This window comes from Mauremys mutica, chromosome 12 (assembly GCF_020497125.1).
Source record: "Mauremys mutica isolate MM-2020 ecotype Southern chromosome 12, ASM2049712v1, whole genome shotgun sequence".
In the NCBI taxonomy this organism is placed as follows: Eukaryota; Metazoa; Chordata; order Testudines; family Geoemydidae; genus Mauremys; species Mauremys mutica.
Genome location: NC_059083.1, coordinates 36,632,281 through 36,657,519, shown reverse-complemented (window position 1 = coordinate 36,657,519; position 25,239 = coordinate 36,632,281). Strand labels below are relative to the sequence as shown.

Here is a 25,239-nt window from a genome sequence, read left to right as displayed (position 1 = left end):
ACAGTTTAACAGTCCAAGGCAGCAGAAGGAAAATGGGAGTTATGGAGGGGTTTATAACTCTGGAAATCCTTAGTCAAATGACAACAAATTTGGCACTCTAATGACAACCCATGCCCACATGAGGCACACCAAATTTCAAAGCAATCTGAGTTACCATTCAGCTTTTAGTGCACTTACAAAAATGAGCTTCAATGAGCTACAAAATGGCAGGAAAAGAAACCCTCTAGACCTTCTTCTGTATTGGCACAAGTGCACAGTAAAATGTACACATTTTCTTAAATTTAATTCTCAATTTGAGTCCCCCAAAGATTTAATGGGGGCCATGTACTACATTGGGTAAAACTCAACAGCTTGAGACCATTTTGACCAGCATCACATGAATAGTTTGCTCTAGCTATGAGCAAAATAAACAAACCTAAAAACTTGTAACTGGGCTCATATCTCCACAACCCTTAGCTCAAATGACCCCAAATTTAGGTCACTAACCCTACCCTGCACCTTCCTAAGGCACATTAAATGTCAATGAAATTTGACTAAGCATATCATTTTTTTTAAAGATAGGTGGAACTTTAAACAGAAGTCATGAGGCAACCTTCACTATCGGGGTGTTGCTGTGTAGTTGTAATATTCATTAGTTCATTTACTGGCTGGGTACCCATCTCATAGGTTTCTATTAACCATGTTATTGGAATATTCCATGAGCATTGAGATGGGATTGTGATGTCCAGAAATGAGAATCTCAGATACAGGATCAAACAAAAAACTAGACATCACGGCACAGATATTCAGCTCATGTCACCTGGCCAGGTTCCATAGCACTATGCCAATTTACAGCCGCTGAGGAACTGATCTAATCGACTTCAGTGGGGCCGGGGCTGATTTACACAACAGCTGTTTGGGGATCTGGACCCTTTGACTCCAAGGCAGCTAGAGGTGATTTACGAAAACTGGGGCTCTGACCCATTCACTCCAGTGGATCTACCCTGATTTGAACTAGCTGAGGATCTGAACCATTGATTCCAATAGATCTAGGGCTAATTGATACCCGCTGGTGATCTGGCTCTTTGTCTTTCATTCTCTGACATGAATGTCTAGTGTGAATGTAACACTTTTAAACAGTGCATCTGCAGCCAAAGGAGTCTTTTATTTTAGTGTTGTCTGCAGAAAGGAAAAAATGTAACTACTGAGAAAGAAAGAAAGAAAAGCTGGGCCATTCATCCCAATAGAAGCTAAAGATCAGATACCGAAAATCTCCACAACACGGAATTCCTCCAAAGTTCTGTCCCCAATGGAAATTAATCACTATCACCTTAACAAGTTACACTTATAACTAATCCCAATGGACAAAGCGCTAGGAAAGAGCAGACTGCTTACAAACTTTTGACTCTTCTTTGGTTCAGTTTCACAGGCAAAGAATATGGATTGGAAACTGCATCATGGGCCAGATCCCCAGATGGTGTAAATGGATGTAGCTCCATGGAAGTCAGTGAGCTAGATCCCAACTGGTGTAAACAGCCCTTGCTACTCTGAAGTCAATGGAATTTTACACCATCAATTTACACCAGCTCAGGACCTGGTCCTTAGTTTTTAGTGTTTGTCTCTGGATACCTCTTAGTGATCAACTTCAAGCCGCCAGGACAGCCTGAGCTGAGAGTTCCTCTGGTGGCTGCATCCCAAGAGCTGCTGGTGCAATGCAGGAGAAAAGCATTTCTGCTCACTCAGAGGTGATTATGTGGAATTAATGAAGGAATAGGCTATTCCAGGCCAACTGAGCCTCTGGTGCCACTAGGCTCTCAGGTATTGTAGGTCACGTGTCTGTTCTACTAATTTATATTTTATGTTGCCATCCTGTAAGGACCCCCTTTGTGACTCAGCCCTGCCTTGTTTTTAGCCAAGGGTCCTTCCAGGGATGCTGCCATCGTGTGAGATTCAGGGCAGGTGCTGTTCCCCCTCAGGAGGGTTAGGACCAGTTAGTGCAGGTTGTCAGGGTGGCTTGCTCCAGGGTAGATCCACAGCCCTGTAGACTGGATTCAGCTATTTAGCCCCAGAACATGAACATCCTGGACTGTGACTGTGTCTGAAGTATACACAAGCCGGCATCAGCTCTATAGCTGGGAGGGGCTTTCAGTCCCTGATCCTATTTAGTCCATCGTCTCTCACACAAGCCTGCCCTAGGAGGAAAGAAGGGAGCACCAATCTGTGCTAGGAACTGCAGAGAGACGCTGCAACTCAGAACATGCAGTGAAGGGGCGCGACAACAGCATGAATACAGTGATGGGGGCATGGGAGAGAGAGAGAGAGAGAACCAAACAATCGTGGCAGTGGGTGGATAGATAGATAGATAGATAGATAGATAGATAGATAGATAGATAGATAGATAGATAGATAGATAGATAGATAGATAATGACCAATGATTCTTAACACTGCAAGATCAAATGCACTGCAAATTGGGATAAAGAAGAAGGGCAAGAGCATATTTGGATACAGACTGGCTAACCTAGTGAGGAGGGCTTTAAACTAGGTTCAACAGGGGCAGATGACCAAAGCCCACAGGTAAGTCAAAAACATGGAGACCTGGCAGAAGGATAGGAATCTCGGGGAAGCATGGGCTGCTGTAGCAGAAATAAGGGAGAGACAAGACGGAACTGGGGGTGGGGAATCAAATCAGTATCTTAGATGTCTGTATACTAATGCTAGAAGTATGGGGAATAAGCAGCAAGAACTTGAAATGCTAGTAAATAAACACAACTATGACATAGTTGGCATCATGAAGACTTGGTGGGATAATACGCATGACTGGAATATTGGTATAGAAGGGTACAGTTTGGTCTGGAAGGACAGGCAGGGGAAAATTGAGGAGGTGTTGCTTTATGTATTAAAAATGTATACACTTGGACTGAGGTTGAGATGGAAATAGGAGACAGACATGTTGAAAGTCTCTGGGTAAGGATAAAAGGGGTAAAAAACAAGAGTGATGTCATGGTAGGGGTCTACTACAGACCACTAACCATGAAGAAGAGGTGGATGAGCCTTTTTTTAAACAACTAACAAAATCATCCAAAGCACAAGACTTGGTGGTGATGGGGGACTTCAACTACCCAGACATCTGTTAGGAAAATATCACAGCAGAGCACAGATTATCTAACAAGCTCTTGGAATACATTGGAGACATTTTTTTATTTCAGAAGGTGGAGAAAGCTACTAGGGGAGAGACTGTTCTAGATTTGATTTTAACAAATAGTGAGGAACTGGTTGAGAATTTGAAAGTGGAAGGTGTCTTGGGTGAAGGGGATCATGAAATGGTAGAGTTCATGGTTCTACGCAATAGTAGGAGGGAAAACAGCACAAAGACAATGGATTTCAGGAAGGCAGATTTTTTAGCAAACTCAGGGAGTTGGTACGTCAAATCCCATGGGAAGCAAGTCTAAGGGGAAAAACAATTGAAGACAGTTGGCAGTTTTTCAAAGAGACATTATTAAAGGCACAAGAGCAAACTATCCCACTGCGTAAAAAAGCTAGGAAGTATGGCAAGAGACAACGCTGGCTCAACCAGGAGATCTTCAGTGATCTAAAAATCAAAAAAAAGTCCTACAAAAAGTGGAAACTAGGTCAAATTACAAAGGATGAATATGAAGAAATATCAGAAGTGTGTGGGGACAAAATTAGAAAGGTCAAGGCATAAAACAAGATCAAACTAGCTGAGGACATAAAGGGTAACAAGAGAACATTCTACAAATACATTAGAAGCAAGAAGAAGACTAAGGACAGGGCAGGCCAATTACTCAATGAGAGTGGAAAAACAATAACAGAAAATGTGGAAATGGCTGAGGTGCTTAATGACTTCTTTGTTTTGGTTTTCACCAGGAAGGTAGGTGGCGATTTAAAGTCTAACATAGTGAATGCCAGTAAAAATGAAGTAGGATCAGAGGCTATGATAGGGAAAGAATTACTTAAACATGTTAGATGTCTTCAAGTGACCAGGGCCTGATGAAATGCATTCTAGAATACTCAAGGAGCTGACTGAGGAGATATCTGAGCCATTAGCGATTATCTTTGAAAAGTCATGGAAGATGGGAGAGATTCCAGAAGAATCCAGAAGAAGGGCAAATATAGTGCCAATCTATAAAAAGGGAAATAAGGACAACCCAGGAAATTACAGACAAGTCAGCTTAATTTCTGTACCCGGAAAGATAATGGAGCAAATAATTAAGCAATCGATTTGCAAACATCTATAAGCTAATGAGGTGATAAGTAACAGTTAGCATGGATTTGTCAAGAACAAATCATGTCAAACCAACCTGATAGCTTTCTTTGACAGGGTAAAAAGCCTTGTGGATAGGAAAGAAATGATAGATGTGGTATATCTTGACTTTAGTAAGGCTTTTGATACTGTCTGGCATGACCTTCTCATAAACAAACTAGGGAAATACAACCTAGATGGAGCTACTATAAGGTGGATGCATAACTGGGTGAAAAACTGTTCCCAGAGAGTAGTTGTTATCAGTGGTTCACACTCACGCTGGAGGGATATAACAGGGATCGGTTCTGGGTCCAGTACTATTCAATATCTTCATCAATGATTTAGGTAATGGCATAGAGAGTACACTTATAAAGTTTGCAGATGATACCAAGCTGGGAGGGGTTGCAAGTGCTTTGGAGGATAGGATAAGGTGGATAGAAAACTGGCTAGATGGTCGGGCTCAACGGGTAGTGATAAATGGTTCCATGTCTAGTTGGCAGCCGGTATCAAGTGGAGTGCCCCAAGGGTCGGTGCTGGGGCCGGTTTTATTCAATATCTTCATTAACGATCTGGAGGATTGTGTGGACTGCACCCTCAGCAAGTTTGCAGATGACACTAAACTGGGAGAAGTGGTTGATACGCTGGAGGGTAGGGATAGGATACAAAGGAACCTAGACAAATTAGAGGATTGGGCCAAAAGAAATATGATGAGGTTCAACAAGGACAAGTGCAGAGTCCTGCACTTGGGATGGCAGAATCCCATGCACTGCTACAGACTAGGGATGCTGGGCAGCAGTTCTGCAGAAAAGGACCTAGGGGTTACGGTGGACGAAAAGCTGAATATGAGTCAGCAGAGTGCCCTTGTTGCCAAGAAGGCTAATGGCATTTTGAGTTGTATAAGTAGGGGCATTTCCAGCAGATCGAGGGATGTGATCATTCCCCTCTACTCAGCACTGGTGAGGCCTCATTTGGAGTACTGTGTCCAGTTTTGGGCCCCACACAACAAGAAGGATGTGGATAAATTGGAGAGAGTCCAGCAGAGGGCAACAAAATGATTAGGGGTTTGGAGCACATGACTTATGAGGAGAGGCTGAGGGAACTGGGATTGTTTAGCCTGCAGAAGAGAAGAATGAGGGGGGATTTGATAGCTGCTTTCAACTACCTGAAAGGGGGTTCCAAGGAGGATGGGTCTAGACTCTTCTCAGTGGTAGAAGATGACAGAACAAGGAGTAATGGTCTCAAGTTGCAGAGGGGGAGGTTTAGATTGGACATTAGGAAAAACTTTTTCACTAGTAGGGTGGTGAGGAACTGGAATGCATTACCTAGGGAGGTGGTGGAATCTCCTTCCTTAGAGGTCTTTAAGGTCAGGCTTGACAAAGCCCTGGATGGGATGATTTAGTTGGGGTTGGTCCTGCTTTGAGCAGAGGGTTAGACTAGATGACCTCCTGAGGTCCCTTCCAACCCTGAGATTCTATGATTCTATGATTCTATGATTAAGATTATAATTCAGAATGATCTGGACAGACTTGAGAAATGGTCTGATGTAAATAGGATGAAATTCAATGAGGACAAAAGCAAAGTACTCCACTTAGGAAGGAAGAATCAGTTGCACATATACAAAATGGAAAATTACTGTCTAAGAAGGTGTACTGTGGAAAGGGATCTGGGGGTCCTAGTGGATCACAAGCTAAATATGAGTCAACCGAGCTACCTTGACTTTAAAGGAGCGATGCCAATTTACACTCCTGTGATAACACACCAGAGTAGTGCTCTGTTTGTGAACATTGAGGAACACTAGCTACTCCAGTCAATAGAAGTGACGAATGCTGTGCACCTTTGACATTCACATCATGAGAGATTATGGAGAGGGGAATCAGGGTCACTCCGTCTCTCACTATAAGCCTGACCATTGCCCTTGTCTTTCCCTCCACAGGAAGGACACGATGAACTAAGAAAGAAAATGTCCAACCAAACCAACATAACTGAGTTCCTTCTCCTGGGATTCTCTGACATTCGGGAGCTGCAGATTTTCCACTTTGTGGTGTTTCTAGTGATTTATCTGGCAGCCATGATGGGGAATCTTCTCATCATCATGGTTGTAGCCCTAGACCACCACCTTCACAGCCCCATGTACTTCTTCCTGATGAATTTGTCCATCCTAGACCTCGGCACCATCTCTGTCACCGTCCCTAAATCCATGGCTAATTCCCTCATGAACACCAGGTCCATTTCCTATTCTGGATGTGTGGCCCAAGTCTTTTTCCTTCTCTTCTTTGCTGTATCTGACTTCGCCTTACTCACTGTCATGGCGTACGATCGATATGTTGCCATCTGCAAACCACTGCACTATGAGACTATAATGAACAGGAGAGCTTGTGTCCAAATGGCAGCCAGTGCCTGGATTAGTGTAATTGTCTATTCTTCATTGCACACCAGGAACACATTTGCAATCTCCTTCTGTGGTGGTAACGAGGTGGATCAGTTCTTCTGTGAAATTCCACAGCTACTCAAGCTCGCCTGCTCTGACACGTACCTTGGTGAAGTTGAGGTACTCATGTTGAGTGCATGCTTAGGCTTAAGCTGTTTTGTTCTTATAATTCTGTCATACACTCAGATCTTCCGAACAGTGCTGAGAATCCCCACTGAGCCGGGTATGCATAAAGCCCTATCCACCTGCCTCCCTCACCTCATTGTGGTCTCCTTGTTTGTTTCCACTGGCATCTTTGCCTACCTGAAACCCACCTCCAGCTCTCCATCAAGTCTAGATCTCATGGTGGCTGTTCTTTATTCCGTGCTGCCACCAGTGATGAATCCGATCATCTACAGCATGAGGAACAAGGAAATCAAAGCTTCCCTGAGGAAACTCACTGGGTGGAGGTTATTCAGCAAGAATAATGTGTCTATATTTCTCTTATGAACATGGATTTTATCTGTGTTTCTTTACAAACACAATCCCTTGAAGATACTTTGTTATTGTCCCCATAAGTATATGCTGTATGATTTTTTTTATGCAAAATGCTGTTTTTATAGTGGTAAATCCAGACTCGCTCCACTAAGTCAATGGAGTTATTCTAGGTTTATACCAATGTAAGTAAGATGTCTATTAACATGTCTCCAGGCATAGGGAAGGAGGCGGGGGGTGGGGTGGTTAGTGGATTACCGATTGTTGTAATAAGCCATAAATCCAGTGTCTCTATTCAGTCCATGATTTTTGGCGTCTAGCAACAGTATGAATTTAAGCTCCCTTGAAGGTGTTGTGCAAATTTCCTTTGGGAGAAGGACTAAGCGATCAGATATAGAATTTTTTTGCAGATATAGAATGATCACTTTATGAAATGTGTTCACCCACAGGCACTAGGGTGTTTTTGTCTTTTATCATTTTCCTGTGTGAGTTCATTCAAGAGCATAGTGATTGGTTTCACCCACATAATTGTTATTGGGGTATTTAGTACACTGCATGAGGCACATCACATTTTGTAATAGGCATGTGTAGGACCCATGGATCTTGACAGGTGTTTTGTTGGGGGTGATGATCATCATAGCAGTGGAGATATGTCTACAGGTTTTATATCTGTTGTTCTGGCAGGGTTTGGTGTTGCTTTGTGTTGGTCTGTCCTGTTCTTTGGGGAGCCTGCTTCAGAGGATGAGCTTGGAGAGGTTGGAAGGTTGTCTGAAGGCCAGAAGAGGGAGTGATGGAAAGATTTCTTTCAGGACGTGGTCCCCATTGAGTATAGATTGTAATTGTTTGATAATACCCAGTGTCGTCAACAGACCAATTCACCTTGAATGGTCCCTTGAAATATGTGTTAACTATTTGCACTAAACAATCCATTCCAATTTGTATTTAGCTGTAACACTCTGAGTACATTTCCTAGACCTGAAGAAGATCTCTGTGTAAGCTTGAAAGCTTGTCTTTCTCAACAACAGAAGTTGAGGAATAAAAGCTCTTACCTCATTCACCTTGTCTCTCTAATATCCTGGGACCAACATGGCTACAACACCACTGCATAAATCAGTGTTGTGTTTTTCTTGACGTTGTCGAAACGCTTATTCAAGAGGAAGGTTTTGCAATGTTTCCTAAAGACAATCAGACTTTGGATAATGAGGCCAAATTTTGATCCCATTGAAGTAACTGGAATTTAGCCACTCACTTCAAAGGAATCATGATTTGGTCATGGCCAATACACACAAGGATCCAAGTGTGGGTAAAAGGAGCCTGGAGAAAATGAATGCAACAGAGATATAAGGGTGAGATTCCCATCTCAGGGTACGTCTACACTACGGGATTATTCCAAATTTACATAAACCGGTTTAACAAAACAGATTGTATAAAATCGAGTGTGCGCGGCCACACTAAACACATTAAATCGGTGGTGTGCGTCCACGGTCCGAGGCTAGCGTCGATTTCTGGAGCATTGCACTGTGGGTAGCTATTCCGTAGCTATCCCATAGTTCCCGCAGCCTCCCCCCACCCTTTGAATTTCCAGGTTGAGATCCCAGTGCCTGATGCGGCAAAAATCATTGTCGCGGGTGGTTCTGGGTAAATGTCGTCAGTCACTCCTTCCGCTGGGAAAGCAACAGCAGACAAGCATTTCATGCCTTTTTTTCCCTGGATTGCCCTGGAAGATGCCATAGCATGGCAATCATAGAGCCTGTTTCACCTTTTGTGACTGTCACCGTATGTGTACTAGATGCCGCTCACAGAGGCGATTCAGCAGTGGCACACAGCTGCATGCTTTTGCTTTTGCATGATAGCAGAGATGGTTATCAGCCATATTGTACCATCTACCATACCATAAATTGGTAATAAGATGGGCATGGCTACCAATCCTTTTGCACTGTTCCATTTGCTGCTGTCATAAGTGCCCCTGGCTGCTCTTAGCCAGGGGCGCAAAAACCAAAATTGGGAATGACTCCCTGAGTCAATCCCTTCTTTTTGGTATCTAAAAATAGAATCAGTCCTGCCTAGAATATGGGCAAGTGTACTAGAGAACCACTGTATCAGAGAACCAGAGAGCACAGCTGCTCTGTGTCAGATCCTGCATAGATTATGAGCTGTATGCTATTCACAGGGGGTGCTCCTGCAACAACCCCACCTGTTCATTCCATTCTTCCCCAGCTTTCCTGGGCTACCATAGCATTGTCCCCCCACTTGTGTGATGAAGTAATAAAGAATGCAGGAATACTTGTTAGTGAGAAATGAGTGGAAGGCAGCCTCCAGTTGCTATGATAGTCCACATAGGACATTAAGGAGTGTGGAGGAGAGGAGCCCAGCATCCTGCTGCTAGTCCAGGGGCAATTGAATCTTTTCTTTACACATGAAGGGTGGGGGCTGATGAAGCTCAGCCCCCTGTTGCTATGATGATGATGGTTATCAGCCATATTGTACCATCTACCAGGAAAAATTAGGGCCAAGCGCCCTTGATGGACCTAACCGATGCTAGTATGCATGGTTACCAGGCCTTTTGCACTGCCCCATGTGCCTATAGGCTGATGATGACAATGGGTATCAGTCTTATTGTACCATCAGTCACCCATGGCGGGGGGGGGGGAGCAAGGATGTTGGTGTTGAATGCTGCACCATCGCGTCTATCTGCAGCATTCAGTAAAGATAGGGTGACATGTAAAAGAGTAACGACAGGATTGTTTTCCCTTTCACTTCTGGGGGTCGGTGGGGGGGGGTGCGTAAATTGCCTAGCTATGCCCTGACCCACCGCGGACACTGTTTTTGACCCTAGAAGCATTTGGAGCTCAGCCAAGAATGCAAATGCTTTTCAGAGACTGCAGGAACTGTGGGATAGCTTGAGTCCTCCAGTCCATGAGCGTCCATTTGATTCTTTGGCTTTCCATTACGCTTGCCACGCAGCAGTGCGCTGAGTCCCTGCTATGGCGTCTGTCTGGAGATATTTAAAAAATGATTTTGAATTTCGTCTTCTGTAACGGAGCGCTGATAGAACAGATTTGCCTGCCCTTACAGCGATCACGTCCGCATCGTCCATGCTGGAGCTCTTTTTTTATTTTGATTTCAGACTGCATCCCCACCCGTGCTGATCGGGGCTCCACGCTGGGCAAACAGGAAATATTCAAAAGTTCGCGGGGCTTTTCCTGTCTACCTGACCACTGCATCCGAGTTCAGATTGCAGTCCAGAGCGGTCACTGGTGCACTGTGGGATAGCTCCCTGAGGCCAATGCCGTCGATCAGCGTCCACACTAACCCTAATCCGATATGTTAATACCGATACTAGCGTTACTCCTCTCGTTAGAGAGGAGTACAGAAACCGGTTTAAAGAGCCATTAAAATCGATATAAGGTGCCTCCTAGTGTGGACAGTTGTGGCGTTAAATTGCTTTTACGCTCCTAAAACCGGTTTAAACGCCTAGTGTAGACCAGGCTTCAGCTAAACCAGAGCAGATGCAGAATAGCTCCATTGACACCACCAGTTTAATACTGACAAGGCCTTGGACCAAAGACACGGGACTAAGTTCAGTAGTAACATAAACTCTGGTACAAGTTATTTGTCAGGGGTCATTTTGTTATAATATTCGTGTGAATGGGAAAATGCCATCACATGAACCGATCTTGTATTCCATATGCCATCCAGTGTAAATCTAGTCACATCCAAACTGAGAAAGGATCTAAGAAGTTGTCCTTTTATTAGTATTAGAATACTATCTTTGTGCATGGTTGTGTACACTGCATATATGACAGACAAAGGCAGAGTCTGAAATTAGATAGAGAGAGAGAGAGAGAGAGAGAGAGGGAGGACCGTTCTTTGTCCTAACACACAACCTAATTGTGTCATACTGATAGATTTCTATTTGATTGTGAATAGATAGATAGATAGATAAGGCAAATTATTGAGACTCATTTCCTATTCAAGACTATGCCCAGATCATGATTTTCTTATAAACATTAATTATTAAACATTATTTACCAAAGAATTTCTCTCACAATATCTTACTCCACAGCTCTAAGAGGGAGATTCCACCACCTCCCTAGGTAACCCATTCCAGTGCTTCACCACCCTTCTTGTGAAAAAGTTTTTCCTAATATCCAGCCTAGACCTCTCCCACTGCAACTTGAGACCATTACTCCTTGTTCTGTCATCTGCCACCACTGAGAACAGTCTAGATCCATTCTCTATGGAACCCCCTTTCCGGTAGTTGAAAGCAGCTATCAAATCCCCCCTCATTCTTCTCTTCTGCAGACTAAACAATCCCAGATCATTTGGTAATGATCCAAACTAAGTTAACTAAAGTTAATGGTGTTACTTTAGGCTTACACCAGTGTAAATTAGATAAGATCTATCTATCTATTGCAACAAACCAAAAAAAAAAAACGTTAGTTAACACAAAGTTAAGGCTGTTCCCCGGGGCTGGCAATAGCTAGAATTGGCAGATATTGGCATACACACAGGAGGGAAATAGGGGCTGTCAGGCATACCTGTTCTGCCTCTTCCCCTATTTCCCCCCAGTCTCCTGTCATTCACTATTACGTCCCCCTTCGCAGTGGACCACCATTCTCCTCCACCCCACCTAGCTTCCACAACTCTCCAATTGACTCACCACCCCATTTATCCCCCCCTTTAACACCCCTCTGTTGCTACCCCCAAAACCCCTTGTTAGGGGAGCTTTTGTCAACTAGCCAAATGCCTAGGCCACTGCCAGTAGCTGGAATCCTGATTATCTCGCTCATTGCTAAAAGCAGCTCAGGAGTTGAGCGACCACAAGATGTGAGCATGAGCCTGCATCCTTCCTGGTAAGCTCTCTTTTGAAATTGCTGAAATTTGCATCTTAGAAAAAACAGGAAGTCTGGCTATAGTTTTGACTGCTGTTAGGTGGAAATTCAGCTGCAAGGCTAACAGCTCAAAATTGCTTGCTAGTGTTTTTTTTATTATTATTTTTAAGTGACATGTTTTTAACACCTGCTTCTTGTTTAATGGTTGGTTTTGATTGGTAAGCTATGTAACACTTGTAAGGATAAGTAGGGGACAAGATCTGGGTTAAGTGAACTCTGCTGTGAATCCATCTTCAGTTCCCTGGTGGTAGACGGAAGGCTGGCCACTGGAAATCTGTCACTGGACACTCGAGGACCACTCCAGACCTTGAGATAACTACAGTTTGGGGTGCTCCAACATAACCTGTTGCTTGTGTGTGTATGTGCTGGAGACTAAATAAAGTAAAAGCTTTAAGTGAAAGCACTCTTGTTTGCACTGTTTATATCAACCACTTATCAGATGGGTACACTGTGTCCCCATTGATTAATTTCCTGACACCGCCTCATAAGGAGTAAAGTTACTGAGAGCTTTGGGTACAGAAAGCCACCGGGTAACACCCTCTCCTGTCGTCCCCTCCCCCCCCCCCCAAAATCCTCTCTGCCCAGCAGAAATGTGCATGTGTAACCTATTTTTAATTCCAAAGTAGTTTCAGCACCTTCCAAATTTTCTGCTGTGCTCGGGTGACATTTCCAAAAATTAAAAACCCCTGGACAGAGGCAGATGCCACCTTCTTTTAGTTTCAGATTTTGGCCCACTATTAGATTCAAATTCAGTGTCGGAGTGGTGCTCAGGTTTGATGGCCAGACCATTCCTCCTTCAGAAGCTTAGGTCTTGTGATCCAGAGGTAGCGTTCAACCATCTCATGCTCTCTCCATGCACATACACTGTGTAATCTGTTTAGCGCCACACCAACCACTTCAAAGGCTGACGTGCCTAACTGGAGAGCTACACATTATGGCCAATTGCATTGTAACTTGATTTCCCCCAAAAGGCTGGTATCTGGCCTGCACTCTGGTGCGATAACCATCAAGCACTGGGGACCCTGCTGCTGTGAGCATCTGAGCCCCGGTTTGATCTCTCTGTGTGTGAAAAAAATATCAGCACCAAAATACCCTAACTTTAAGAAAAGTTAGAAGTAACTCCATTGCAGTCAATGGGACTGACACAACCCACACTTAGTCAGGAGTAATTCAATGGGGCTAACTCCCCTCTGACCCCAGGGTAACTCAGTGGAGTTGTGATGCATTACAGCTGGTCTAAGGAAGAGGAGATTCAGGCCTTTTGACTCCAGCCCCCACCATGTCCTATATCCACTGAACCCCTCTTACCCTAGTCCCTGAGTATCTCCCTCCCTCTCTCTCACACAGCCCAGACCCCACAAACAAACACCTACAGCCTCTAATCCCGTAATTGCCCACTCATAACCCACAGACACTTCCAGCCCCTGTCTTTTGAGATTCCCCCTCCCACCGGCCAGAGCCAATTTCCCCACCCAGAGTTTGTGACTCAGCTTCCTCAGAGATCCCTGCTTAACCCCTCTGCCCATCAGTCCCCTCCTCTGCTCAGCCCCATTCCCCTGACATGGTCCTAGATCCAGGGAACAGCCCTGCTTCCTTCCACCCCACTTCCAAACACCAGCCCATTCTCTCCTCCATCTCCCCATTGGCAAACCCAGGCCACCACTTTCTTCATTCCCCACTCTCCTCCTTCCTCTGCCTGGCCCAGCTCTGCTCTTCTGAACTTTGACTCCAGGGTGGGCTCCGCCCAACCCTGTCCAATACACAGTTAGCTGGGGAACAAGGTATCACTCAGGCCTGGTCTACACTATGAGTTTATATCGAATTTTGCAGCATTAAACCGCATTAACCTTGCACCCATCCACACAACGAAGCCCTTTATATCTATATAAAGGGCTCTTAATACCGGTATCTGTAATCCTCCCCAATGAGGGGAGTAGCACTGAAATTGGTATTGCCATTTCGGATTAGGGTTAGTGTGGCCGCAATTTGAGGTATTGGCCTCCGGGCGCTATCCCACACTGCACCATTGTGACCACTCTGGACAGCAATCTGAACTTGGATGCACTCGCCAGATAGACAGGAAAAGCCCTGAGAACTTTTGAATTTCATTTCCTGTTTGCCCAGCATGGGGCGCTGATCAGCACGGGTGACCATGCAGTCCCAGAATCAAAAAAGAGCTCCAGAATGGACCGTACGGGAGATACTGAATCTGGTCTCTGTATTCTATGTATTGGGAGATGAATCTGTTCTATCAGAACTCCATTCCAAAAGATGAAATGCCAAAGCATTTGAAAAAATCTCCAAGGCTATGATAGACAGAGGCCACAGCAGGGACTCAACATGGTGCTGCATGACAAGCGTAATGGAAAGCCAAAGAATCAAATGGATGCTCATGGAGGGAGGGAGGGAGGTGGGACTGAGGACTCGAGCTATCCCACGGTTCCTGCGGTCTCCGAAAAGCATTTGCATTCTTGGCTGAGCTCCCAATGCCTGAAGGGTCAAAAACATTGTTGCAGGTGATTCAGGGTATATGTCATCAATCTCTTCCCCCCTCCCTCCCGTGAAAGAAAAGGGAAAAAAATCGTTTCTTGCCTTTTTTCAATGACACCGTTGTGACAGACCTAAACCAGTAGGGTACAGGAGTCTGGTCCTATTTGGCATCCAGGAAGTGGGCGGGCGAAGCCCACCCACTGTTAAAGGACCTCCCCTCAACCTAAGGGGAGGATCCACAGGTCTGTGATACCAACTAATTATGGGAGACAACAAATGAAAAAAACAGGATCGGGAGTGAGGTCAGAGGGCTAAACGAAGGGAACCTGATGGGGACACCGTGCAGAGAACCCCGGACAACGCCCACTGCTCCTCGAAGGCGTCAAGGGAGCCAGTGGACGCCGCCCAGAGGAACTCTGCCCGGATGCGTGAATGGACAGAGGAGCAGAAATAGGCCCCACAGTCACAGGAAATCCCGTTGGCCAACCTCCTCTCCCTGGTTTTGTAGATGGCTCATTTGGCCAGGGCCAAGAGGAGGTTGACAAGGAGATCCCGCGACTTTGTGGGGCCACGGATGGGGAGTGCATAGATAAACAGGTGAGGGAAAAAGTGCAACCAAAAATGCAATAGGAGATCCAAGAGGAGCCGGAACAGGGGCTGCAACCTGGCGCACTCTAAATAAACGTGCGTCAGGGTCTCCTTCACGCCGCAAAAGCGGCAGGTGTTGGGGACAGGGGTAAACCGCGCCAAGTACACGCCCGTGCTCATGGCCCTGTGAAGGAGCCGCCAACTGACATCCCCGGTGGGCCTCGGGACCAGGGCAGAATACAGGCCGGCCCACCGGGGCTCCTCACCCTCGAGAGGTGGCAGGAGGTCCCGCCATTTCGTATCGGGGTGGGACGCGAGGGTGAGGTAGTGAAGCATGTGGAGCACGAGCGTGTACAGATGTTTTCTTGGCGCGGTCTGAAACAGAACCGGCTGCAGATTGGGCAGCCGGCTCACCATGAAAGGGCGAGGGGATCAATTGGGTCCATGGGGCAGAGGCCAGATAAAAAGGTCCACGGGGCCCGAGGTGGAAGGTGTGCGGGGCGCGCCCTCTCGCAGGACCCGGTCGAGGTAGGCCCGAGCAGCGGGCAGTAAAGCGGTCTTCACCTCCTGAAGTACGAGCCAGGGAGTACGAGGTCTGGAGAGCCCCATGCGCTGAGCGAGCATCAGGGGATCCAACCAGTCTCCCCAGTTGTAGTCCAGGAGGTCTCCAACCCTGGTGACTCCCGCCAAGACCAGCCTCTGGCACACCGCGGGGGACTCCGCCACCTGCACACGGAGCTGGGGGTTGTGTAGCAGGGGCTCCGCGAGGAGATCAACCCCCACGGTGGCCGCCACGGACCTGGTCGTAAAAAAGAGCTTCCAGGTCCGGAGGAGGCCTTGGTAGAAGACCGGCAGCCCAGAGAGGTCTTGCGGAAGACCTCTCGGATGGAGATAAAAGAGCTGCCAGTCATATTGGAGCCCTCAGAAGCGGCGGAGGAAGGCGTGTGCCAATACGCTCCACGCCAGACTACCCGCACCATACAGGAGCCTCTGAAGGGCCTGGAGGCGGAAGACATGGACCTGAGTGCGCAGGCACTTCAGGCCCTGCCCCCCCTCCTCCAGGGGCAGGTGGAGGACCCCTGCAGAGACCCAGTGCATCCCTGGCCAAAAGAATTCCAGAACCGCCATCCGGAGGTTGGCCAGGAAATCTGGGGCCGGGACCAGGGTGTTGAGCCGGTACCAGAGCATGGACAGGACTACTTGATTCAGCACCAGCGCCCTCCCTCGGAGAGAGACAGGCACCGGAGTAGTCCTGTCCATTTCCGAGTCTTTGCGGGGCGGGGTCCTCCCTCTCTCATGCAGGCGAGCTGTGCTCGCCTTACTGCCGAAGAGGGGGGACCTCACCCCGCCCTCTAAACCATGCCAGTTCTCCGGCGGAGACGGATGTGTGGCAGAAAGGTAAACGCTGAGATAGAGCAGCGGACCCGCGCTCCACTGGATGGCCTGAAGCGCGGGTGGGAGGGAGCTCACCTGCCACCCGTCCCTGACCACCATGCCAGAGCTCTTGACCCAGTTCACCCGGGCGGAGGAGGCTGCCGAATAAATGGCCTGGCAAGCCTCCACCCGCGCCAAATCGCCCGGGTCCTGGACCACGAGGAGCACATCATCGGCGTATGCCGACAGGACCAGCCGCAGCTCCGGCTCCCGGAGCACCAACCCCGTCAGCCTCCGACGGAGGAGACAGAGGAAGGGCTCGATCGCCAGAGTGTACAGCTGACCCGAGAGGGGACACCCCTGCCGTACTCCTCGCCTGAAGCTGACCGGCTCGGTCAGGGCCCAGTTGAGCCTGACCAGACACTCCGCGGAAGTGTACAGCACCTGGAGAAAACCCACAAACTGGGGTCCAAAGCCAAACGCTTGCAGAGTGCCCAGGAGATACTCATGGTCCACCCTGTCGAACGCCTTCTCCTGATCCAGGGACAAGCGGGTGAACGACAGACCATCCCTACACCCTAATTCCAGAAGGTCCCGGATCAGATACAGATTATCAAAGATCGTGCGGCCTGGAACGGTGTGGGTCTGGTCGGGGTGGACCATGTCCGCCAGCACGGACCCTAGCCGCATCGAGATGGCCTTCACAACGATTTTGTAGTCCGTGCTGAGGAGCGAGATGGGACACCAATTCCGTAAATCACGGAGGTCCCCCCTCTTCGGCAGTAAGGCGAGCACGGCTCGCCTGCACGAGAGAGGGAGGACCCCGCCCCGCAAAGACTCGGCCCAGACGGTGACTAGGTCTGGGCCGAGGACGTCCCAGAACACTCGGTAGAACTCCACGGTCAGCCCGTCCATGCCTGGAGATTTATTGGTGGGTATGCGACGGAGGGCTTCTGAGAACTCAGCCAGAGTGAGAGGCAGCGCCAGCCGGTCCCGGTCACCCGCGCTGACCATCGGGAGTCCGTCCCAGAGCACTTTGCAAGCGTTAGGATCGGTCAGATCCGGGGAGAAAAGAGTCACGTAGAAGGCCCTGGCCCTCCCACACATCTCCGCCGGATCCGTGAGGGGGGTGCCGTCCTCCGCCAGGAGGCAGGTGACGTGCTTTTCAGCCCCCCTCCTTTTCTCCAGGCCGTAGAAGAAGCAGGAGCCGTGATCCATCTCCCGAAGGAGGCGGATGCGGGATCGAACAAAGGTACCCCGGGCTCGATGATCCTCGAGGGCCTGGAGCTCCTCCCGCTTCTCCCGGCACGCTCCGCAGAGGGAAAGGCCTGCCTCTGCCCTCCCCAGGCCAGCCAGAACTCCCAGAAGGACGCCACGAAGCCCGCGTCCTCCAGCAAACTATTATTAAAGTGTCAATAGGCTGGCCCTGGCCTCTCCGCGCAGAGAGAGGCCGTCACGGTGGCAAGGTGATGATCCTGAAAGGGGGCCGGCCGAACGCTGAAGGAGTGGGCTCATGAAAGGTGGAAATGTGACAGGTAAATGCAGTCCAGCCGGGAGTGGCATGACCGATGGGCCTCCACCCGGACGAAGGTGAACGTCGAGACGTCGTCCGGGTGGTGGTCACGCCAGACGTCCACCAGGAAGTGGCGTTCGACGATCTCCTGGAGGACGTCTGCGGCGGCTGGGCACTGCTCGGTCCCCGAGCGGTCCCGTTCCTCGAGGGTGGTGTTAAAGTCCCCGCCCAGGACCAGGCACTCATGAGGATCCAGGGAGCCGAGGAAGGCGGATGCCTGCTGATAAAAACGCAACATCTCCGGGCCCGATGTCGGGGCATAGACGTTGACGAGATTAACCACAAGCCCCTCCATGGGGACCCGGAGGTGCAGCAGGCGGCCCGGCACAGCCTCAGCAACCCCCAGCACCTCAGGCCATAGGTCGGGGGAGAACAGGGTAGCCACTCCGGCCGAGCGAACCGAGAGGTGGCTAAAGTAGACCCTGTCCCCCCACTCCAGCTGCCAGCTAGCTTCAGCGGCCGGATCCGTATGGGTCTCCTGCAGGAAAACCACAGAGTACCTCCCATCCCGAAGGAAGGAGAGCACCTGGCTCCTGCGGAGACCCATCCTACAGCCCCGGGTGTTTAAAGTGGCAAAGATGATTGGCGCCATGAGGAGGGCTGGGGGGGATACTTGCCGGCAGACATGCCCATGGCCTCCGTCAGGCCGCGCAGCAATCCGTGACCAACCCTGTAGGTGAGTAGAGAGCTACGGAAGAGGCAGACCTGCCGGTAGGCCGCGGTGGCCTGCTTCCCGGTCCTCTTACCCTCCCACACGAGGGCCCTCACGGCCCAGAGGATCAGATGGAAATCCCCCCACCGCTGGAGCGCAAGTTGGACCTTGTTGCGGGAGCCACGGACGTCCTCAAGGAACCCCCGCAGCTCCTCCCTCAGCGCATGGGGGGGCGGGGCAATGGACCGATGACCGTCCCCCAGCGGGGCCCCCGTCACAGCCCCATGGCCCACCAAGGTAGGCAGGCAGGGGGCAGACCCTCGACATGGCGTCCGATGAGCCGACGCCATGCAGCCCGCCCCGCTCCCCGGTTCAACAGGGGGCGGCGGAAGGAGAACAGCAGCCCCTGATGGGTCAGGGCAGGGAAAAACAACTAAGGCTGCTCCCTGGGGGGTTACCTCAGGGGCAGCAATGGCGTCATGGTAGATGGAGGAGACAAGGACGGGGCCTGCATAAGGGATAGGGCAGGAGTCAGGAGTAGGGGTGGAATCGGGAAGAGAATCGGGGAGAGGGGCAGAAGCAGGATCCTGAGCCTCAATAGTTGGGCCGCAGGAAGGTGGCCCCTCTTGGTCAGGCTCAGGGATCTGGGGGGTGAGTAGGGGACCCTCAACGATGGTGGGCTCAGCATCTAGGGCAGGTGCGGCAGCCATGGCATCTGGAGATGGAAAGGCAGCAATGGGGTCCCCGTCCGGGAAGGAGGTCGGTTGGCCCACACCAAAGAGGGGCCCCCCCTGGGATTCGGGTCCGGGCAGAGGGGCACCGGCCATCGCCCCAATGGGCTCAGCGGCCGTCAGCAGGGTGCCACCCGCAGCCGGGCTGATGGAAGACCCCAGGGGACCCTCAGAGGCGGGAGCAGAAGCGGCAGTCAGGGGAAGGGAACCCGGGGACAGGGGGACCGAGGTGAGGTCACTCAGATCGAGGCCTGCTAGCAAAGGGTCGTCCTCCCCCTGCGTAACTGGGGTCAGACCCAGGGCCTCGATCTCCTCGTAGATGGAGGGGAGATCGCCGTCCGCCACCCCGGGGCCCTCCCCACCAACACCTGAAGCGACGCCCACCTCAGTGCTCGTGGGGGCTTCGGATGGCAAGGGGACAAGAGTGGCTCCTTTGGGGGCTTCCTCGGGAAGGGACCCTGGAGGAGGGGCAGTGTCACCGTCTGGTGCTGCCATGTCATCCCCAGCCGGCACCACAAAACGGGCATCGTCAGGGGGCAAGGCGGAAGCCTCGTCATCAGAGACCCCCTTCCTGCTCTTCCGGGGGGGTCTCCGAATCTGAAAGATGTAACGAGGCCCGAGCCTTCCGCTTGCCCCGCGTCCCATGCACCAAGGACCTCCATGGCATCATCCGGGGGCTGGCTAACAGGGGTCGGGTCTGGGGGCAAAGGCAATGGCTTAGAGACTCGGGGAGGCAATAGAGGGGCAACAGGAACAAGAGAGGAGTCTTCCTAGGGCGGGCCCTCTCCCACGCCCGGCGTTATCTCCGCCACACCCTCCTTCACAACGGTAGACCGAGAAGGAGGAGGGGCAGCTTCAGGTGCCGGGCAGCCAGGGGCATCGGCAGTGACAGGGCCCGGTGCCTTGCTGTGACTCGGGGGTCCCGGATGCTCCTCCGTGCCGGGCCAAGGGGCAGTCCCTCTGGACGTGCCCCATCGCCCGGCAGAGGTAGCACCAGGCCTCCCCCGTCGAGTAATGCACCCGGTAGCGGGCTCCCTGGTAGGGGACCACAAAGGACCCCTCGAGCGCCTCTCCATCACGCACCGCCGGCGGCAGTTGAAGCTGCACTTGCCGGTGGAACGAGAGGACATGACGGAGGGCGGGGTCCTTGCAGCCCAACGGGAGAGGGCTGATGACGGAGATAGGGCGCCCCAGGGCAGAAAGGGTGGGCAGCAGGGTGGCATTGGGCAGGAAGGGAGGGACAGAGGTCAGAATCAAACGGACCCCCAGGTCTTCCAATGGCTCCAGGGGGACGAAAACACCCCCCACCACCAGACCCATCTCTACCGCCTACTGGGCAGCGGCCTCTGATGCCAGGAAGAAGACTACCCTCCCATACATTTTGGAGGCTGCCACGATGGCCGTGGGGCCCACCACCCTCGCCAACGCCCGCACGTAGGTCTCCACATGGGGCAAGGTGGGCACCAGGAGGCAACGGACGCCGTGCTTCCTGGTCAAGGTGGGGAAGGGGCCCCGGCCGCTATAGATGGAAGCGGAAGCGGCGGTTGGAGGAGCAGCGGCAGGTGGGGGGGCCGCCGCCACCTTGACATACGACCTGGGGGCCGGGGGAGGGACACCTGCGGAGCTGGTAGAGGGAACAGTGGGGAGGGATTCCGCGGCCAGTAGCGGGGCTGCGGCAGCGGGGGTAGTCCCCGCCATGGAGGGCTTGGTCTTTTTAGCGGGGCCCTTACCCTTCTTCCCACCCCAACCTTTCCCACCAGCTGGGGGGGCTCCCCCCGAATCGGAAGGGGCGAGGGACGTGGCAGCAGCAGACGTCTCCCCGGTACTTGCCCCAGCAGGTGCCCCAGCGGGGGCGGGGGCAGATAGACCGGCAGCAGCGGTCGAGGTAGAGGCTAGGGGAATGGACATGGGGGCTTCTGGAGGAGGTGCGGAGGGAGCATCGCGAGGGGTCTGCCCCGCCGCGTCCCCCGCCATAACGAGAGCGGGGAGGGGGACAAACAGCGAGGGGAGGGGAGGGAAAGGAGGCGACCACCCCTCCCCGCTAGGCTGCAGGCAGGGGAGGAGGGTGCCAGAAAGGGAAGGCTAAAGGGGCGTGGGGAGCAATCAAGGACCCAGGGGTGGGAGGGTGGCAGGTCACCGACCCAGAGGGGAATTCCGGCTCCTCTAGTTGCACTAGGGGATCAGGGGGGCTAACAGCATTGGGGGGTGCAGTGAACAAGGGCAAACTCAAATGGGGGAAGAGCACAAGCGCATGGAAGGGGCATGGGCGCACAAGGGGAGGGGCTAATCAGGGCTGGGGAAGCACAGGGAGTGGGGGAAAAAGTTGAGCTGGAGCGGGGCAGAGGGACGATGGGGCTAGCTGCAGGGCTGGGGCAGGACAATCAGGGCAACAGAGGGAAATGAGTGGGGCAGACAAATGTGGCAAAGGAGAGGGGGCCAGGCCAAGGGGGTGGGGGTGGGGGGTGCGCCCACGAGGACTTGTGCAAAAAGTCAATTGTAGCTGGCTGCTGCTGCAGGCCCAAATGGCGGAAGTGGGCGTGGCAAGGCAGGTGAGCAGCTCAGTCCCAGAGGCAGGAGATTGAGGTAGAGAGAAAACAGTCAGCGGGGGTGGTGGAGGGGGCAACGACGGTGGTGGGGGCGGAGGGGGACACGGATGGACCGGAGGCAGGCTCCACGCCACACCCCCAGTGTCCCAACAGACACAGTCCAAACCCCCACCACAAGAACACAGTCCAAAAAATACTCAGTCCTCAAGTGCCCCCTCCACAGTGGTTTTCAGAGCCGCTATGAGGTCCTCCAGCAGCAGGCGGTCCTCTCCTTCTCCTCCCCCTCCTCCTCCTCGGGGCTCCAGCAGCTCCCCAGTAGCAAACACAGCAGCTCCAGCAGCTCCAGGCGGTGGTCTGGTGGCCAGGCAGGAGGGACCCCGCTCAGAAGATGGTGGTGGTGGAGTCTTCAGCAACAAGGGCTGGAGCTGGGGTCCTTCACTCCCCTCCTCTGGGGAGCAGGCCAGCAGCCCCCCCCCAAGGGGCTGTGAGTGGAGTAACAGCAGCAACTGAGGTGGTGGGGGGAAAATCTACTAGCCAGCCAGGAAGCAGATAGCAGAGAAAGGGAGTAGGTGGTGGTGTCTAGCCCAGCCAGGGGAGCAGCCAGAGCAGTAACAGCAGCAGCGAGGGCCCAGCAGGAACAGCAGCAGCAGCAGCAGCCCCCTCCCTCCTACCCTCTACAGCAGAGAAGTACAAGGGAGGTCTTCTGGCCACTGGAGAAAGAGGTTTCTGTTCCCTGAGTGACCAGAGCAGGGGCTGCACTAGAGTAATCAGGAACCTGCTAGAACCAATTAAGGCAGACAGGCTGATTAGAACACTTGAAGCCAATCAAGGCAGGCTAATCAGGGCACCTGGGTTAAAAAGATCTCACTCCAGTCAGGCGGGGGGTGGGGGAGCCAGAGGAGAGGAAGTGTGTGTGAGGAGCTGGGAACAAGAGGCACAAGGAGCTGAGAGTGAGAGGGTGTGCTGCTGGAGGACTAAGGAGTACAAGAGTTATCAGACACCAGGAGGAAGGTCCTGTGGTGAGGATAAAGAAGGTGTTTGGAGGGGGCCATGGAGAAGTAGCCCAGGGAGTTGTAGCTGTCATGCAGCTGTTACAGGAGGCACGATAGACAGCTGCAATCCACAGGGCCCTGGGCTGGAACCCGGAGTAGAGGGTGGGCCCGGGTTCCCCCAAATCTCCTAACTCCTGATCAGACACAGGAGGAGTTGACCCCAACTGTGGGGAAGATCACTGAGGTGAGCAAATCTGCCAATAAGCGCAGGACCCACCAAGGTAGAGGAGGAACTTTGTCACACTGTATGTCTACTGGATGCTGTTGGTATACACGGTGCTACAGCGCTAAACAGTAGCATCCCCTCCCCTTCCCTTCCTGATGGTAGACGGTGCAATAGGACTGGTAGCCGTCGTCATCATCCCATGAGTGCTCATGGCTGGCTTCGGTGAGTTCGGCCGGGAGCACCTGGGCAAAAATGGGAATGACTCCCGGTCATTCTCTTCTTTAAGCTTTGTCTCCTGGAGGTTCAGTCCTACCTGGAATATCATAGCAGCTGGAGGCTGTGCTCCTCACCCCCCCCCCCACACACACACCTTTAATGTCTAATGGAGATTCAGTCCTGGATGGAATATCATAGTAGCTGGAGGCTGCCTCCCCCCAGTTTTATCTCAATAAAGTCACTGTTTCTTATTCATGCATTCTTTATTACTTCATCACACAAATGGGGGGATAACTGCAACGGTAGCCCAGGAGGGGTGTGGGAGGAGGGAAGCAATGGGTGGGGTTGTTGCAGGGGCACCCCCTAGAATGGCATGCAGCTCATCATTTCTGCAGGATATCTGGGGCTCTGACACAGAATGGCTGTCCTCTCTGGTTCTTTAGTAGGCTTGCCCGATATTCTAGGCAGGATTGACTCTACCTTTAGACAAAACATAAAGAAGGGAATGACCTGGGAAGTCATTCCCATTTTTGTCCATGCGTCCCTAGCCGACCTCACCGAGGCCATCCAGGAGCACCCATGACAGCAGCAGACGGTACAATATGACTGGTAACCGTCATTGCCAACTCGCAAAGCAGCAGACTGTACAATAGGACTGGTAACCATCTCTGCTAACTTGCAAAGGCAAGGGGATACTGCTGTGTAGCACTGCAGTACTGTGTCTGTCAGCAGCATCCAGTAGACATATGGTGAGAGTGAAAAAAGGCTAAATGGGCTCCATGGTTGCCGTGCTATGGCATCTGCCCGGGCAATCCAGGGAAAAGTGTGCGAAATGATTGTCTGCCATTGCTTTCACGGAGGGAGGATTGAGTGACGACATTTACCCAGAATCACCCGCGACACTGTTTTTGCCCCATCATGAATTGGGATCTCAATTCAGAATTCCAGTGGGTGGGGCAGACTGCGGGAACTATGGGATAGCTGTGCGATAGCTACCCACAGTGCAATGCTCCGGAAATCGACGCTAGCCTTGGTACATGGACACACACCGCTGAATTAATGTGCTTAGTGTGGCTGCGTGCACTCCACTTTACACAATCTGTTTCCAAAAATCGGTTTCTGTAAAATTGGAATAATCCCGTAGTGTAGACATACCCTCAGACAAAGAGCCCAGCAAGGTGAATCATTGACAGGGATCACAAGAGCCTTCACATTTATATCAGATCAGAGAATGAATTAAACCGCGATGATGCAGGTCTCCAGCCAGCCACTAACTCACAGGGAACCTCCCTGACACAGAGGTCAGTGAAGAATTGTTCACTGGGAGGCACTGCCCCTCCCTCTACAGCAGCTGGTGCTGGTCCCTCCAGGAGTCACTGCTCTGAGTAGGGCTGTTCCCAGCAGAACGTGGAAAGAGGCACTTTTAGTCCCATAAAGCTCTGCTGACTCTCAGGGCTAGATTCATACAGTTCAGGGCCATTCATGGGGCTCTGCCCCCTTGACCCTGTACCCCACATGGAGTGGGAGTGGTGGGGGACCCTCAAAGAGAGGCTGAGACAGTGGCATGGGACCCCCTGCTCCCTCCCAGAAGATCAGTAGGGCAGCCAGGGTTTGCAGCATTTGGGTTTGCTGCCTGAGAAGGCCCATTGTGTCCTGGGGCATCTCCCTCTCCTTTTCCTGCTGGGATTCCTGGGCCATTCTCCTGTTCACTCCGCCTTTCTCCATGCCATCTGCCATGTCGGCACTCCAGGCCCTCTGTTTGTGGTCCAACATGTCCTCCCTTGTCCTCTTCTTTCACCTTCTCAACAGGGTC

At 51.5% G+C, this 25,239-nt stretch overlaps 1 protein-coding gene across 1 annotated transcript; it reads left to right on the top strand.

Moving 5' to 3' along the window:
* Positions 1-6,201: 6,201 nt before the first annotated feature.
* Positions 6,202-7,158, top strand: LOC123345165 (olfactory receptor 14A16-like). Its single transcript, XM_044981857.1, has one exon. The coding sequence runs from the start codon at positions 6,202-6,204 to the stop codon at positions 7,156-7,158; it is 957 nt and encodes a 318-aa protein (XP_044837792.1).
* Positions 7,159-25,239: the final 18,081 nt, after the last annotated feature.